This window comes from Ranitomeya variabilis, chromosome 1 (genome assembly GCF_051348905.1).
Source record: "Ranitomeya variabilis isolate aRanVar5 chromosome 1, aRanVar5.hap1, whole genome shotgun sequence".
Lineage (NCBI taxonomy): Eukaryota > Metazoa > Chordata > Amphibia > Anura > Dendrobatidae > Ranitomeya > Ranitomeya variabilis.
The window spans coordinates 1,100,189,935-1,100,209,110 of NC_135232.1; the positions used below are offsets into that span (position 1 = coordinate 1,100,189,935).

Sequence of the window (19,176 nt, forward strand, 5' to 3'; positions counted from 1 at the left end):
GTACTTGTAGATCACAAACTAAATAACCACCTGCAATGTCAATCAGTAGCTTCTAAATCAATCAGGATATTGTCATGTACAGTGGGGCAAAAAAGTATTTAGTCAGTCAGCAATAGTGCAAGTTCCACCACTTAAAAAGATGAGAGGCGTCTGTAATTTACATCATAGGTAGACCTCAACTATGGGAGACAAACTGAGAAAAAAAAATCCAGAAAATCACATTGTCTGTTTTTTTATCATTTTATTTACATTTTATGGTGGAAAATAAGTATTTGGTCAGAAACAAACAATCAAGATTTCTGGCTCTCACAGACCTGTAACTTCTTCTTTAAGAGTCTCCTCTTGGCCGGCCAGTACTAAGTTTTGCAGAGTTCTATGAGAGAGACCATAGTTCATAGATAAACATATTTTTACTGAACAATAACTTTTGAGGAGCCATGTACAGCAGATAGTAGACATTCATCTTCATGGACATTTCTGTTATGACATGCATCATTATCACACACTTCTTCCTCCTTTTCCTGGAGTCACTTTCGCATTCCACCTCACTTAGCTCTTCTGCCATAACACAGCCCCATACACTATCCCAGGAACTTCCTCGTCCCCGATAACAGCACTATAGTCTAGAAAGCAAGAGCCCTATACTTCCACCTGCGGTTCCAAGCCTTTCTCCTCTTAGGGGAGTTTTTTATGCCAATATGGCCGATACTTAGATTTCCGGGCTTTTGATGTCTCTGGACCACCACACCAGGCATTTCCTCTTGGTCTCGCTTATCCTTCCTACTCTGTCCCATTAACCGTCTGACTGACAACTCTATACCGTCCCGCTAAGCTTCCTACTCCTGACCCTGATACTTCTTACTTTCCTCTATTTCACTGTGTACTGACTCCGGTGTGTGATTCACTTCTCTGTAGGATCTTGCTATCTGCTCGTCATCTCTCTATTGCACTAGGACACCCACTGCATGTGGTTCTGCTTCTCAGTCACACCTAAGGTCTGCTACTGCTGCAGGCTTGTCCCTATCTGACATTCTACCTGGAAACTTTCTGCTGTGCCCTCACTTAGCTCCTTGTCCCTGGGCTACTCCCACCAACTCCATCACTAACAATATGAATCATTAGACATTTCAAATATCATAATGCATTACATTGTTTTACATATCTTCAAAGAGGACGTTAGCGCGACTTCATATGTATGCAGTTCAGTTTTGGTCACCAGTTCATAGAAGGGATGCCCTGAAGATCTAAAAAATACAAAGAAGAGCCACAAAACTGATAAGGGGCATGGAGGATCTTAGTTATATTGAAAGATTAAAATATTTAGATTACATTTGTTTTGTCTTGAGAAGAAGTATTTTAGGAGGGACAAGATTAACTCACACAAGTACATGAACTAAAACTAAAACATAAAGTCAAAATCTATTTCATGTAAACCTCCTAAAAAAACAAAAGGGGCATTTCCTCCATCTGGAGAAGAAAAGGTTCAATTTCCAGAGGAGACAAGGGTTCTTTACCATGAAAATTATTAATCTGTGGAGTAGCTGCCATCAGGAGCTGGTCACAGTTGGAACCATCAATGGTTTCAAATAGTACTTGTAGGGTTTTTTAGAAGAAAATAATATGAATACATATGTAAAATTCTTGTTCTGAATGTTGATCAAGTTGATCAACACTCGGGATCAGGAGGGAAAAATTTGCTCTTTTGGCGCACACTAGATTATGCATTGTGGATGTACCAAAACCCCTTTCCCATCCCTCGGTTGAATTTGATGGACATGTGTCTTTCTTCAACCGCTCTACTAACTATACATCTGTGTAACTACATGTTTGAAAAATACATAAAGTTAGGATTTCGTTTTTATTCGATCACTTCTTCCATAACCAAAAGAAATACCTTTTCGTCTGGAGAGTTTGTGTTTGTCTTAAGTTTCCATCCATTCTATGTCATGAAGAGAAGATCGCGATGATTTGTCCAATTCCCAAACTTTGGTTTTATGTACTCTCTTTGCTTTTCCCATTGGAGGCAGTGAAAGCGGGAGGAGCACTCCAAGCTTATCCATGTGCTCAGACACCAAATCTACGTCTTCTTCTTCTTATCAACAGGCGCCTAGACATTTCCATGTCCCAGGTAGGCCCTTGCTCAGGTTTACTCTGTGACCACTAACAAAAAATTCCAAATTGTACACGGAACTTGAAGAAAATTACCACTGTATAGTGTCATATTTCAAGAGTTTTGGTCATTGGGGGTCCAGGTTCTAAGACTTCCCCCTTCTAGACTCACCAGAACAGAGAGACCGATGTTTACGCCTATAGGACGTTCCCCTTCCATTTTGTATGTAATTTTGACCCTGTACACAGATACCTGAGCCTTCAAGGATCAAGTGTAGTAAATTTGATCTAAGCTGGTCACTTCTGCTCCTTCGTTCCAGCGATCCATGGGAGTCTTAGTACCTGGACCCGACTATTCAAATGTTTGACATGTCACTAACAAATCAGAAGATTTATAAATTGATATGTAAACTTAAGGATTACCAATACTAAAATGAGTACTTTTTATTTCCTTATTTATGTGGTTTTTTTTATTATTATCTTTATGGTTATTATTTACATTGTTTTTTCTATTTAACATACAAGCAATCTGAAAAAATAATAATAATTTGATTTTTTTTTATTTCTTGCTCAGTATGACCCCGTCTATTTATGCAAAGCTATTATCAAACATTATCAAACAGCCTGCCATGAGAGGTGGTGAGTTCTCCATCAATGGAAGTCTTCAAACAGAGACTGGACAAACATCTGTCTGAGATGAATTAGTGAATCCTGCATTGAGCAGAAGGTTGGACATGATGAACCTGGAGGTCCCTTCCAACTCTCACATTCCATGATTCTATGATTCTATGAAATATCTGTCTATTTAGGGACCTAAAATATTTTTGGAAAAATTTAAAAATTGAGGGAATACTATTCAATATAAGGTGTAGCACTTTTACCCTAAAAGGGGTTGTTTCATTTAGGACATTTATGTCAAATCAACAAGAACCTAAGATTAATGTTGTCCCAGCAGATATGCCATAACAAAATGACTGGTTGAGGTCTGACCTTTGGGACCCCCAAATGGGCCATATCACTGGTGTAGACATTTTCTTTTCCAGTCACTCGACTGTACAGGGAAATGCCGTCAGCCCCATGCACTTTTATGGGGTCTCACTGTAATTCCCTGCACAGCCCGATGGCTGGGACACGTAAAGGAACTGCAAAGAACTATAGTTCTATATTAGCATCTCCTTAATTTTCAGGACTGGTGCGAGTCCCAGAGGTTGCACCTCCACCATTCATGAAGTGGAAGCATACAGTGGTGATATGCTACCAAGTTTATATGATGGGGCATCAAATTAAGCCACTGATATTTGATAATAGCTTTTCTTTAAATATATTTTTATTTCCTTCTGCTCTCTTGACTTTCATGCTTTCATCATGTACTAACAAATTCTTAAACTGAATCTCTCTCTGTCAGCGGGGGTAGCCATTTTGCAATGTTAAAAACACTGCATATCATCGATCACTGGTAAATGATGACATGAAAGAGCAAATGATTGAGCCATGTCATTGTTTAGTAGTGAAATATTAAGTTATATTCTTGATTTTATTCTTCGGGACCACAATATGACTTCTGGCGTCCTGCATACCAGATAGGTCTAAGTTAAAGGGAACGCCATGTAAAGTCAACAGAGCTCCCAACCATTACTTCCATCAGTTCCCCAAATATAAGCATCAGCTGCTGGGCCTTAATGACTTTGAAAGTTAGGGGCTACTTTGTGCAGGACCAACCTCTGAAGTTTTTGGACCCAATGGGCTATGAAAACTGACCGGCTTCTTCTGGTGCCATGTGAACGCTAACACTACCGAGTGCCCTATGCAAGAGTTGGGCAAAAAGATTTGTGCTCCCTGGTCCGATCCTCCAGGCCGGTTCTCCACTTCTGTAGCAGTCTGGCCCTGCATCCTGTGCACAGATACCGCTTACTAGACCCTTCATCATCATGGTGTCATGGAGCCTAGTAAATGGTAGAAGTAGACACCAGACCTGTCCAGGCTGCCAGGCTGAGGATGCCGACTGCTGATGTGAAGACTACCCTTCCCCAGTTGTCTTGGAGGACCAGAGAGGTCATCAGACCAGTGAAACACAAATCTGTTTGCTCAACTCTACTCCCGACTCTTAACATGGGAAACTGATGATGATCTTTTTTTTTTACGTTTCCATATAAGAGGTCAGAAGATGGCTTTAGATAAATTCCCGCTTTAATAGAAAATGTAGCATATGACTGATGTCATGCTTTCTTTTATTATGTTAAATTGGTTGTTCTGGATCCGAAAAAAGGGTCTTTTTTTCCATTGTTGTCTATGGAGTGTTGCCGCTTATCTCTAGTACCAGATACAGCCAGTGGACAGGAGTGGTGCTGTCTTTTTTGGGGACAGACCCTTTTTTGTTATTCTGGACAGCTCCTTTAAATATATATTATTTGCAGGCTGTGTCTTCTCATCCCTTTATTCTTTCCTTTTCTCTTCTGTAGACACTGGATTTAAAGATAACATCTATAGGAAACCCCCTATCTACAAACAGCATGGTACAGTTTTGCTTTCAGCTTGCTGCTACTTTTTGTCTTTTGCATGATGAGACTAATCCTAATTAATCATTTATTCATCAGTCATCGCCTTTTATCAGTGCAACCTAGATTTGTAATGGCTGGAACATTAATGGCAGTAATGAGTATTAGCAGTGGAGTAACTAGAGTCAGATGAGCTGCGGTGCAAAGTTTGGACCTGGGCCCCCTCCTCCATGTTGGTCAGATGTATGGGCTTTTGCAGACTTCTAGATCCCGCAAAGACCTATGTGCTCACCCTAAATGTAGTAATGTCCCTATCCTGGTATAATATCCCTCATCCTGGGCCCCTTCATGGTATAATATCCCCATCCTGGTATAATATCCCTCATCCTGGGCCCCTTCATGGTATAATATCCCCATCCTGGTATACTGTAATGTTCCTCATCCTGGGCCCCTTCATGGTATAATGTCCCAATCCTGGTATAATGTTCCACATCCTGGACCCCTTCATGGTATAATATCCCCATCCTGGTATAATGTTCCTCATCCTGGGCCCCTTCGTGGTGTAATATCCCCATTCTGGTATAATGTTCCTCATCCTGGGCCCCTTCATGGTATAATGTCCCAATCCTGGTATAATGTTCCACATCCTGGACCCCTTCATGGTATAATATCCCAATCCTGGTGTAATGGTCCACATCCTGGACCCCTTCATGGTATAATATCCCCATTCTGGTATAATGTTCCTCATCCTGGACCCCTTCATGGTATAATATCGCCATCCTGGTATAATATTCCTCATCCTGGGCCCCTTCATGGAATAATATCCCCATTCTGGTATAATGTTCCTCATCCTGGGCCCCTTCATGGTATAATATCCCAATCCTGGTATAATGCTCCACATCCTGGACCCCTTCATGGTATAATGTCCCAATCCTGGTATAATGTTCCACATCCTGGACCCCTTCATGGTATAATATCCCCATTCTGGTACAATGCTCCACATCCTGGACCCCTTCATGGTATAATATCCCAATCCTGATATAATGCTCCACATCCTGGACCCCTTCATGGTATAATGTCCCAATCCTGGTATAATGTTCCACATCCTGGACCCCTTCATGGTATAATATCCCCATTCTGGTACAATGCTCCACATCCTGGACCCCTTCATGGTATAATATCCCAATCCTGATATAATGCTCCACATCCTGGACCCCTTCATGGTATAATGTCCCAATCCTGGTATAATGTTCCACATCCTGGACCCCTTCATGGTATAATATCCCAATCCTGGTATAATGCTCCACATCCTGGGCCCCTTCATGGTATAATGCCCCCTATCCTGGCCCCATACTGTAATAAAGGCCCTCATCCTGGCTCCTTCCTGTAATAATGTCCCCCATCCTGGTATAATGTTCCCCATCCTGGCCCCTTCTCGATATAACACCCCACATCCTATAAAAATGTCCACCTTCCTGACCCCCATCTTGGAATAATATCCCCATTACTCCTTCCTATAACAATGTCCCCCATCCTGGGCCCCTGGTATAATGACTCCCCATTATTATTATTATTCCCCATGCTGTTATAATGGTCCCATCTTTGGCCACTTCCAATAATAATGTCCGTTCTGCCACTCTTTTCCACCACATTAAAAAAATAAAAGGTTCTTCTTACCTTCCAACGTTCCCATGATGTGCGGTGTCCTTTTTTATAACGTGCAGTTGACTTTGAAATCCGAGCTATGGGGGACATATGACATCGTTGACAAACACTGCTTGTGACGGGCATGGCGATGTCAGTCAGCTGCCGGCGACATGTATTGCAGTGCAGGGATCCGGCGGGTCTCTGCGCCACAATATACTTCAGCTGAATATGCATCCTCAGACACTGCAGAATCGCTCTGTTTGGGCCGGTAGGATCAATTCACAGTGAATAAATTTTGTGAAAATTGAATCTGCCAGAAAGGTGTAAAAAAGTTATCTATTATATTCACCTCTCTTCGGCCCTCCCCTCACCAGTCCCGCCACCACAGTTCCCTGCCTGGTCCTCGGCTCACTTATTTTCGTTCTTCTTGGTCCAGTGTCTTCTGGTGCTGCTCCTCACTAGACCAGAACGGGGTCATGACGCACCTGGGGTCTAGTCAGCGGCAGCACTGAAAGGCCCAAGCCAAGAAGCAGACCTAAGAGGAGCGAGCAGAGGAACAGGCGAGAACTGTGGCGATGGGAAAGGTAGGACCGATGGGAGGTGAGTATATACTGCTATCCCCTTCCTGATCCTCAGAATCCAGTAAAATCACTACCATTTTGATTGATTTGCATGAATTAAATCCCCCAAAATTTGTATTTGTTATAATCTAAATTTTGGGGCAAAGTTGTAGAAAAACTGATTCTTTTAGATTCGATTCACTCATCTATACAATATATTAATTAAATATATGACATATGGCCACCCAAGAGGGGGACTCCACTCTGGACCATCTCTGTCAGTCAAGCTGGATAGCTCCTTGGCCAATCCAAGCTTTACTGTATGGAATCTAGTATGGGTGCATGTCTGGAAATTGTTCTGGCCCTTTGGACATGAAATACTGATCTTACTATGCCTGACGTTACATAACGCTTTAACAACTGGAATATTCTTTTTTCCTTTAAAAGCCTATTTCTGTGTTGTTTGTTTGGTTGTGTTTGTGTTCGCTAATAAAATGCTGTCTGATTGTCAACCAGTGCAGAAATATAGAACATTTCAAGGGGTTCACTTACTTTCTCTTGCTACTGCAGACAGACCATAAAATGACGAGTGTTCAGAAACTAGAAAATATCGCTGCTCTGCTGGTGGGATTGTGTCCTATAGTGCAAAATGTCTTCCACAACCCCACTGGGGTACTAATATTGGATATTTCTTATTTTTTATGTTCAATTTTAATATTTGCGGTGTTTTTTTGCTGAGTTTTTGGGGAGGAGTTTAGAGATATTTTGCTTCAAAAACTCAGCAAAAAGACTCCGGGTGAACACATTCTATCCGTCTTTTCTGCCATTTAAAAATGTCCGTTTATGAAACAGAAGGAGTTTTTTTTTTTCTTTGCTTTTTTTCTTTGTTTCCTGAGAGTTTTTGCTTTGTTGTTTGCCACCAGCTTTTTTTGGGGGGGTGATTTTTAGCATTGTTTTTTGCTGTTTTTGGACGTTTTGTCTCTTTTTTCAAACGGGTTTTGAGCAATGAATAAAACACTATCATTTTGTGCAGCGAAGAAAAAAAGCCTCCTTTCTGCACAATGACCTCAGCACACTCTCATTATACACCTCAATGCAGGAGATGGGGTCGGGGGACTGACTATTGTGGCTATGTGCTGTTATTGTGCTATTGGCCACCCCACCTCCTCTCTGAGCTTCTCCCCCTTTGCAAAAAGTTGTCAAAGATGGCCAGGACTGGTGCCGAAAATGCCAAATTGTGTGAGTCGCACAAAAATGTGGCTACATTTCAAGCAGTTTTACACCATAAAACTGCCATAAAATGGTTGATGAATCGGTCCCTCTGTATAGACTTGCCCTTAATACCTCCCGTAATGCTGTTTTTCTCACTGTGACCATCCATGAATCTTAAACCCAACAGATAAAATACGCCAATGATGAATATTCAGCTCTGCAGGGAAATTTTCAGATGTTTATGGAGAAAATGAAACTGTTCTTCTTTCCAGAAGACACAGATGCTGATCAGTGTGGGTGTTTGCCAGTAGAAAAGCTGCTTCTAGTTATCTGTAAGTGTAAAGCAGGCAGATACTTATGAATCATGGAGAACAGTGTGGGAAGTACGGTCTGACTAATGTACTGTGCTCCAGATTCACCTATGTCATTGTGTATGGCCGCCTTCCAAAGGAGGTGGGCTCCTATAACCCTTAATGGTTTCACATAATGATGGACGATCTTAAAGGGGCGGTCCCATATTCAACATTTAGCACCTATCCTGAGAATGGGGCCCCACCGTGAAGGGTTCAGTAGTCCCCTCCTGTTGACAGTCGTGATCGCACATGCTCGCTACTCCATTCTCTTGCTGGACTTTGGGACATCTTTTCTTGTGTTCACAAACATTGGGTCCCAAAATCTTACATTTGTCACCTATCTTCTGTCTATAGGGTTGGTGGCCTTGTGTTCTTATGAGTCCAACATATACCATCCCTATTCTGGACTATGTCTGACTGTCTGGTTGCTAGGCATACACTGCCTAACAACGGCAACCTTTCAGTCAGTCAGAACGTCCCTACCGACCACTTTGTGGCTTATTAGGTCTGATTTTATGTTCAAGTCGAAATGAGCCATGGCTGTTCTCTACTGCTATTACTTTACTGTTATTTCAGAGCCATCAAACTAAGGAGATTTGTGAAAGCACGGCCATGTGGAACTATTGTCTGTTACAACCAATCACATCACAGCTTACATTTTCAAAAGAGCTTATGGGAAATGAAAGCTGGAAGCTGATTGGTTGCTCCATGTTGCTCTTGACTAGTTTTAGATCTCCCATTATGTCTGATACTAAACCATCTACTAAACCATGAAATAATATCTAGCAATCCAGCACCGCCCTTCATGTTTCCTGTTTTACATACAATACATATGTTGTGGCTTTCCATACATCACTAATACTTCACCCACATACCATCTGTTGTAGCTACGACTCTGCAAAGGTTCCCATGGAAAAAGACAGTCCCCCAATAGAAGTAACAGTTTAGTCTGAAAGGACATGTGTCATCACAAAATGACCGAATGTTTAAATCCGTCTTTTATGATATTTTATGTAGGGGTTAATGTTGCAAACAAATCCGTTATACAGAGCTGTGCGGAAATGAGCTTCTTTAATTTTCCATATCGCTATCAATATATAGCGGGTGAAATAAGTATTGAACAGGTCACCAATTTTCTAAGTAAATATATTTCTAAAGGTGCTATTCACATGAAATTCTCACCAGATGTCGTTAACAACCCATCCACGTTACTGAAATTTATTCAAGATGCTTCCTGTAGGGAGAAACTAGTCGCAGGTATTGCTCAGGTGTGATTTTGAACCTTTCCACTCAAACACTGTTCACATCCTCAAAATCCGTTTTCTCCTTTTGTGAACTCTGAGCTTTAGTTGCTTCGATAAATTTTCAATTACATTCGGGTCAGGTGATAGACTGTGTTATTGTAGCAGCTTTATTTTCTTTCTCTGAAACCAATTGAGAGTTTCCTTGGCTGTGTGTTGGGGATCATTGTCTTGCTGAAATTTCCACTCTTGTTTCATCTTCATCATCCTGGTAGATGACAGCAGATTTTTTTCAAGAATGTCTTTGTACATTTGTCCATTCATCCTTGCTTCAAGTATATGAAGTTTGCAAGTGCCATATGCTGAAAGAGAGCCCCACACCATGATGTTCCCACCTTCAGACTTCACTGTTGGTATGGTGTTTTCGGGTTGATATGTAGTGCCTTTTGGCCTCCGAAACTGGTGTGTATTATGGCATTAAAAGAGTTCAATTTTGGTCTCATCTGACCAGACTATAGTCTCCCAATATTTCACAGGCTTATCTAAATGTTAATTTATCAAACGTTTAATGTGCTTGAACATGCTTTTTGTTCAGTAATGGAATCTTGCTTGGTGAGCATGCATACAGGCCATGGAGGTTGAGTGCATTACTTATAGTTTTCTTTGAAACAACTGTACCTGCTGATTCCAGGTCTTTCTTCAGCACTCCGCAGGTCGTCCTTGGCTCTGGAACAACTCTTCTGATAATTCTTTTCACTCCTGTCTGAAATGTTTCAGGTAGCACCTAGTTGTGGTTGGTTTAGGATGAAATTTTGTTATTTCCACTTCCAGATTATGACCCCAACAGTGCTCACTGGAACCTTAAGTAGTTTAGAAATTCTTCTGTAACCAATGCCATCAGTATGTTTTGCAACAATAAGGTTGTGAAGGTCTTGACATCTCATTGATTTTACCAATCATGAAATGTTTCTTGTGTGGCACCTTGGTAAAGAGACACCTTTTTATAGGCCATCAGTTGAACCAGCTGATTTTATTTGTCACTTAGCGGCAAGATTACTTTATAATTACTGATACATTTCAGTTGGTGTAATGACTTTCCATGGCTTTTTTGCACCTCTTTCGTCATGTGTTTAATACTTTTTCCCTGTGTCATTTCTGATTATTACATATAACTTAATTTATTGACAGCTATGGTTTGATTTCTGTCCATGTGTGGATTGGATGAGTTGTTGCAGTCATCTGGTGAGAATTTCATGTCAATAGCACCTTTTAGAAATATATTTAGAGTACTTAGAAAATTGGTAATGTGTCCAATATTTATTTCACCACTTTATAAAGAAGATTTTTCAGGATTGTCCTTACCGTCACAAACATGATTGCAATTAATCAATTTTGTATCTATATACCGTAAATAGCACAGCATTAACCATTGGATAGATAATGGTCATCCCTGACCTACTTCTCTTTGCTTAAAAAAAAACCTTTGTATGTCTGTACAAACAAATGGGGTCTGAGCAGGCCCGGATTGCTAATCTGCCCAGCCGGGCAGATGAGTGGTGGGCTGGTGGCTAAGTGGGCCGCCGCTGGCCCTTTACGACGGGTGGGAACCTCCGGCCCACATGCGGCCCGTAGGCAGGTCCCAGCAGTCCGCAATTCTCCGGCAGCAGCCACATCCTGCCAGCCATTTAACCCCCAAGTGCACGCAGCGTTCATCACAGAACGCTGCCTGCACCTGAATACTGATGTCATCGGGGTGGACGGGGTTAGCGTCAGGGTGGGCCGGGTTAGCGCCCAATGCTCTCCCGTTCTCCTGTAGTGTCCCGGAAGAGGAGCTGCTGCCAACCTGAGAGAGAGTCCAGAGCGATCTCTGTCCTGGCAGCTCAGTGCCTGTCTGCAGGTAATTTCTGTGCCTGGTGATCTGTGCCCCTCAGTTATTTCCCCCACCCCAGCTATGTGCCCCAACATAATCTCTGTGCCCCCCAAATATATGCCCCCTGTTATCTCTGTACCTCCCCCCCGTGATCGTCGTGCCACCCCACGGTGATCTCTGTGTCCCCCCGGTGATCTATGAGCCCCACCCCATGATCTATGTGCCTCTTCAGCGAAGCCTGTCCCCCCCGTGCTGTATATCCCCATTTATTTGTTTCCTGCTCTACTCACGGTCCGAGCCAGGGACCCGCTCCTCTGCACGCCCGACGATGGACGCACCTCAGCTGTTCATTCTCCCCCCATCTCCATACTTGGGTGAGTCCCAATATAGAAACTTTGTGTATGTACAGCCCTTGCACTATCACCTGTATACTGTATATAGACTGCTGTGTATACAATATATAGGTGATACTGGCTGCTATGTCTGTGTAAAATCACAGTATCACCTATATAATATATATACAGCAGTCTATATACATTATATAGGGGATACTGTGACTTAGGCCGGTGTCACACTAGTTTGTGTGATGCGAGAAACTCGCACGAGTCTCTCACATCAAGACCCGCCGGCACTCGGACCGGAGCGTGAGGATGTATGTATTTCTATTCAGCCGCACACTCCGGTCTCAAGTGCCAGCGGCAGTGCCGGGTGCGACTCGTGCGAGTTTCTCGCATCACACAGGCTAGTGTGAAACCGGCATTATACATACAATATATGGGTGATACTGCTGTACAAATGTTACATAGGTGATACTGCGACTATACACCAGTCACCGTATCACCTATATAATGTATATACAGCAGTCACCTACAGTATATGATGTATGCAACATAGTATAGTATCAAAAAAACGGAATCCACATGGATAGCACAAGTCCATCAAAGAACATCATCCCTCGAAAGGGAACATCCCAGGATGGCACAGCAACAGAGGACAACAGGGACTTCAAAAATGATCTGACTGATGCAGATAAAACTGCAGAAAAGGTCTAAAACAAGACCTGCAGAAAACCCTCCACTAAGGCGCAGTCCCGACTCGTTGGAAAGCCAAGTCCTTCTTATGTATATGATCACCTACACTCACCGGCCACTTTATTAGGTACACCATGCTAGTAACGGCTTGGACCCCCTTTTGCCTTCAGAACTGCCTCAATTCTTCGTGGCATAGATTCAACAAGGTGCTGGAAGCATTCCTCAGAGATTTTGGTCCATATTGACATGATGGCATCACACAGTTGCCGCAGATTTGTCGGCTGCACATCCCAAAGATGCTCCATACAAGGCAGGATGGATCCATGCTTTCATGTTGTTTACGCCAAATTCTGACCCTACCATCCGAATGTTGCAGCAGAAATCGAGACTCATCAGACCAAGCAACGTTTTTCCAATCTTCTACTGTCCAATTTCGATGAGCTTGTACAAATTGTAGCCTCAGTTTCCTGTTCTTAGCTGAAAGGAGTGGTACCCGGTGTGGTCTTCTGCTGCTGTAGCCCATCTGCCTCAAAGTTCGACGCACTGTGCGTTCAGAGATGCTCTTAGGCCTACCTTGGTTGTAACGGGTGGCGATTTGAGTCACTGTTGCCTTTCTATCAGCTCGAACCAGTCTGCCCATTCTCCTCTGACCTCTGGCATCAACAAGGCATTTCCGCCCACAGAACTGCCGCTCACTGGATTTTTTTTCTTTTTCGGACCATTCTCTGTAAACCCTAGTGATGGTTGTGCGTGAAAATCCCAGTAGATCAGCAGTTTCTGAAATACTCAGACCAGCCCTTCTGGCACCAACAACCATGCCACGTTCAAAGGCACTCAAATCACCTTTCTTCCCCATACTGATGCTCGGTTTGAACTGCAGGAGATTGTCTTGACCATGTCTACATGCCTAAATGCACTGAGTTGCCGCCATGTGATTGGCTGATTAGAAATTAAGTGTTAACAAGAAGTTGGACAGGTGTACCTAATAAAGTGGCCAGTGAGTGTATATCCAGAGCTGAAATATTTTCGAAAAGATGTACCTTATACAAGAAGGACAGTGAACAACAGCGAGTCGGAGGACTGTGCACAGCCAGCCATTGGGGTCATTGATGTCGTTTTTCTGCTGGCAGAGCAGCTCCAGAGGCACAGACTCCTACTGCAGGTCAAAAAAACGGAATCCACATGAATAGCACAAGTCAATCAAAGAACATCATCCCTTGAAAGGGAACATGCCAGGAAGGTACAGCAGCAGAGGACAACAGGGACTTCAAAAATGATCTCACTGACGCAGATAAAGCTGCAGAAAAGGTCTAAAACAAGACCCGCAGAAACCCCCCCACTAAGGCACAGTCCCAGACTCGCTAGGAAGCCAAGTCTTTTTTATGTATATGATCACCTATATCCAGAGCTGAAATATATTCGGAAAGATGTACCTTATACAAGAAGGACTGTGCACAGCCAGCCATTGGGGTCATTGATGTAATTTGCCTGCTGGCAGAACAGCTCCAGAGGCTGACATTGGAGGAACAGACTCCAACTGCAGGTTAAAAAAAATGGAGTCCACATGGAAAGCACAAGTCCATCAAAGAACATCATCCCTCGAAAGGGAACATCCCAGGATGGCACAGCCGCAGAGCACAACAGGGACTTCAAAAATGATCTCACTATAGTATAATGCTGTCTTAATATAGGGTATAATGTCGAGTTGTGCGTGTATATATATATATATATATATATATATATATATATGCACACATATACACAGTATCTATCTATATAATCGTCTAAGGGGTACTTCCGTCTGTCTGTCTGTCTGTAACGGAAATCCCGCGTCGCTGATTAGTCATGGCTGTGCTATATACTACGTGGCCTGTGTTATGTACTACGTGGCCTGTGTTATATACTACGTGGCCTGTGTTATATACTACGTGGGCTGTGTTATATACTACGTGGGCTGTGCTATATACTATGTGGGCTGTGTTATACAGTGCGTGGGCTGTGCTATATACTACGTGGCTGTGTTATATGCTACGTGGCTGTGCTATATGCTACGTGGCTGTGCTATATGCTACGTGGCCTGTGTTATATACTACGTGGCCTGTGTTATATACTACGTGGGCTGTGTTATATACTACGTGGGCTGTGCTATATACTATGTGGGCTGTGTTATACAGTGCGTGGGCTGTGCTATATACTACGTGGCTGTGTTATATGCTACGTGGCTGTGCTATATGCTACGTGGCTGTGCTATATACTACGTGGGCTGTGTTGTATACTATGTGGGCTGTGCTATATACTACGTGGCTGTGTTGTATGCTACGTGGCTGTGCTATATGCTACGTGGCTGTGCTATATGCTACGTGGGCTGTGTTATATGCTACGTGGGCTGTGTTATATGCTACGTGGCTGTGCTATATTTCTCTGCTGTATCTGTGCATCATGAATCGTGGTATGTGTTAAAGAGGGGGGCCCACTGAGACTCTTTCGCCCGGGGCCCTCAAAAACCTGGAGCAGGCTCTGGCTTCACTGAATGGTCACGGCTGGCCGCGAACAATCAGCGACAGGCGCAGTCCGGCCGCGAATTGGCGCGGAATTTGAACCGCACTTCGCTAATTGGTCGCGCCCGGCCTGCCGAATCCTGTGTATAAATTGCATTATTCTGAAAACTTCATAAATAAACTACATACATATTCTAGGATACCCGATGCGTTAGAATTGGGCCACCATCTAGTATATATATATATAGCACAGCCCACATAACACATAACATGCATAGGCAGCATCAGTAGTAAAACGTTGGTCCGGGATGGGGCGATACACTGGCGCTGACTGGAGGGGAGTAGGGAGGGGGCACTGACTGGAGGAGAGTAGGGAGGGGCCAATTCACGGCCGGACTAAGCCTGTTGCCTTCCGGCCGCGACCAATCAGCGACGCGGGAGTTCTGTTACAGATAGACAGACAGACGGAAGTACCCCTTATACCAGTGTTTCTAAACTCCAGTCCTCAAGACACACCAACAGGCCATGTTTTCAGGATTTCCATAGGTGATGGAGTTAATGCTGGAGCAGATGATGAAATTATCACCTGTGCAATACTAAGAGATCCTGAAAACCTGACCTGTTGGTGGGTCTTGAGGACCGGAGTTGAGAAACACTGCCTTAGACGATTATATAGATAGAGATATATATATATATATATATATATATATATATACACACACTGCTCCAAAAATATAGGGAACACTTAGGGCTCCTTCTCACTTGCGAGAAATACGTCCGAGTCTTGCAGGTTAAAACTCTCCTCTGGCGCCAGCAGTCCGGAGCGGAGCGTGCAGCTCCATGTATTGCTATGCGGCTGCACGCTCCACTCCGGAGTCCCGGCGCCAGAGGAGAGTTTTAACCTGCGAGACTCGGGCGTATTTCTCGCAAGTGAGAAGGAGCCCTTAAACAACAGAATATAACTCCAAGTTAATCAAAATTCTGTGAAATCCAACTGTCCACTTTGGAAGCAACACTGTTTGATAATCAATTTCACATGCTGTTGTGCAAATGGAATAGACAGCAGATGGAACATGTTGGCAATTATCAAGACACACTCAATAAAGGAGTGGTTCTGCAGGTGGGGACCACAGACCACATCTCAATGCTTTCTGGCTGATGTTTTGGTCACTTTTGAATGTTGGTTGTGCGTTCATACTCGTGGTAGCATGAGACGGACTCTACAACCCACACAAGTGGCTCAGGTAGTGCAGCTCATCCAGGATGGCACATCAATGCGAGCTGTGGCAAGACGTTTTGCTGTGTCTGTCAGCGTAGTGTCCAAAGGCTGGAGGCGATACCAAGAGACAGGTCAGTGCACCAGGGGACATGGAGGGGGCCGTAGGAGGGCAACAACCCAGCAGCAGGACCGCTACCTCAGCCTTTGTGCACGGAGGAACAGGAGGAGCACTGCCAGAGCCCTGCAAAATGACCTCCAGCAGGCCACAAATGTGTATATGTCTGCACAAACAGTTAGAAACCAACTCAATGAGGATGGTCTAAGTGCCCGACGTCCACAGATGGGGTTTGTGCTCACAGCCCAACAACGTGCAGGACGCTTGGCATTTGCCACAGAACACCAGGATTGGCAAATTCGCCACTGGCGCCCTGTGCTCTTCACAGATGAAAGCAGGTTCACACTGAGCACATGTGACAGACATGACAGAGTTTGGAGATGCCGTGGAGAGTGATTTGCTGCCTGCAACATCCTTCAACATGACCGGTTTGGCAGTGGGTCAGTAATGGTGTGGGATGGCATTTCTTTGGAGGGCTGCACAGCCCTCCATGTGCTCGCCAGAGGTAGCCTGACTGCCATTAGGTACCGAGATGAGATCCTCAGACTCCTTGTGAGACCATATGCTGGTACGTCTGGCCCTGGGTTCCTCCTAATGCAGGACAATGCCAGACCTCATGTGGCTGGAGTATGTCAGCAGTTCCTGCAAGATGAAGGCATTGACGCTATGGACTGGCCAGCCCGTTCCCCAGACCTGAATCCGATTGAACACATCTGGGACATCATGTCTCGCACCATCCACTAATGTCACGTTGCACCACAGACTGTCCAGGAGTTGGTGGATGCTTTAGTCCAGGTCTGGGAGGAGATCCCTCAGGAGACCATCCGCCACCTCATCAGGAGCATGCCCAGGCTTTGTAGGGAGGTCATACAGGCACGTGGAGGCCACACACTACTGAGCATCATTTCCTTGTCTTGAGGCATTTCCACTGAAGTTGGATCAGCCTGTAACTTCATTTTCCACTTTGATTTTGAGCATCATTCCAACTCCAGACCTCTGTGGGATATTAGTTGTGATTTACGTTGATCATTTTTATGTTTTATTGTTCTCAACACATTCCACTATGGAATTAATAAAGATTTACAACTGGAATATTTCATTCAGTGATATCTAGGATGTGGGATTTTAGTGTTCCCTTTATTTGTTTGAGCAGTGTGTGTATATATATATATATATATATATATATATATATATATATATATATATATATACAGTATGTCACTCCGATAAGTTGTGAAAAAAGTGTCAGACTTTTTATTGGGCCATGTGGCAACGTTTCAGACCCATAACATAACCTTTCTCTGAAATGTTGCCACATGGGCCAGCAAAGAGTCCGCCCCTCCCCGCGTGCTCGGGGCCCACTTGCAATACTTACCTCTTCCTGCTCCTCCATTGCGGCGTCTTCTGACTGTGACGTTTCAAGTCAGAGGGTGCAGTGACGTCACTTCTGTGCTCCCTCTGCCTGAACAGTCACAGTGCAGAGAGCCCGAAGACACCGACGCTGAGGAGTCCAGAGCAGAGCAGCGTCCAGCGAGGAGAGGGGAGGATTTCATTTTTTTTTTTTTATGTTTTGAGCAATATGGGGCCCATCATATACTGGAGCATCATATGGGGCCTTTTATACTGAAGCATAATATGAGGCCCATTATATACTGGAGCATCATATAGGGCCCATTATATATGGAGCATCATATGGGGTCTATTGTATATGGAGCATCATATGGGGCCCATAATATATGGAGCATCATATGGGGCCCATAATATATGGAGCATCATATGGGGCTCATTATATTTGGAGCCTCATATGGGGCCCTGTTGTGAACTATACTTCTTGGCTCCCTCTTGTTGTCACTAGTGGTATGCCACTGGGATTGTCTTTCCCCAGCTTGGTACCCACCTGGTTCGTTAGGCCAGGGGTGTTGCTAATTAAACTTCCTGGATTCTCAGTCTGGTGCCTGGCATCGTTGTAATCAGTTCATTTCTGTTTGCTCCTGTCTGCTGGTCCTGGTTCTTTGCAAGATAAGCTAAGTCCTGCTTCCTTACTTTTGGTTATTTGCATTGTTCTAATTTTTGTCCAGCTTGTACAAAATGTGATTCCTGATATTGCTGGAAGCTCTAGGGGGCTGATATTCTCCCCCCACACCGTTAGTCGGTTCGGGGGTTCTCGAATATTCAGCGTGGATATTTTGATAGGGTTTTTTGCTGACCGTATAAGTCATCTTCCTATATTCTGCTATTAGTCAGTGGGCCTCTCTTTGCTAAAACCTAGTTCATTCTTACGTTTGTCTTTTCTTCGTACCTCACCGTTATTATTTGTTGGGGGCTTGTATTTAACTTTGGGGGTCTTTCCTCTGGAGGCAAGAAAGGTCTATTTTTCCCTTATAGGGTTAGTTAGTTTTCCGGCTGGCGCGAGACGTCTAGAATCAACGTAGGTACGTTCCCCGGCTACTGCTAGTTGTTTGTGCTAGGATCAGATATACGGTCAGCCTAGTTACCACTGCCCTATGAGCTGGTTTTTTGTGTTTGCAGACTTTGCTGAAACCTCTGAGACCCTCTGCCATTGGGGTCATAACAGTATGCCAGGCCTAAGTGAATAGTTAATGCATTGCAGAAGTGGGATTAAAAGAAAAGAAATTCTGAGTTGTTTTTTTTTTTTTTTTTTCTTCCTCCCCTTTTTCTCTGAGTGGCTTGAAGCTCTGCTGCAGACATGAATGTCCAGACTCTGATTACTAGTGTGGATCAGCTTGCTGCACGTGTGCAGGGCATTCAGGATTTTGTTACTAGTAGTCCTATGTCAGAACCTAAAATACCTATTCCTGAGCTGTT

The 19,176-nt window shown here is 43.8% G+C and overlaps 1 protein-coding gene across 3 annotated transcripts in view; it reads left to right on the forward strand.

Annotated features, from left to right (window-relative positions):
- Window positions 1–19,176, forward strand: part of ABLIM2 (actin binding LIM protein family member 2) — a 200,883-nt gene that overhangs the window by 147,951 nt on the left and 33,756 nt on the right. For all 3 annotated transcript variants that reach the window (XR_013220102.1, XR_013220101.1, XM_077280086.1), the window contains 2 exons: window positions 2,024–2,128; window positions 4,569–4,622. Coding sequence is in view for 1 of the 3 variants with exons in the window: in XM_077280086.1 (XP_077136201.1) it covers window positions 2,024–2,128; window positions 4,569–4,622 (159 nt within the window). In the remaining 2 variants the exon portion in view is untranslated. The remainder of the gene's footprint in view (window positions 1–2,023; window positions 2,129–4,568; window positions 4,623–19,176) is intronic.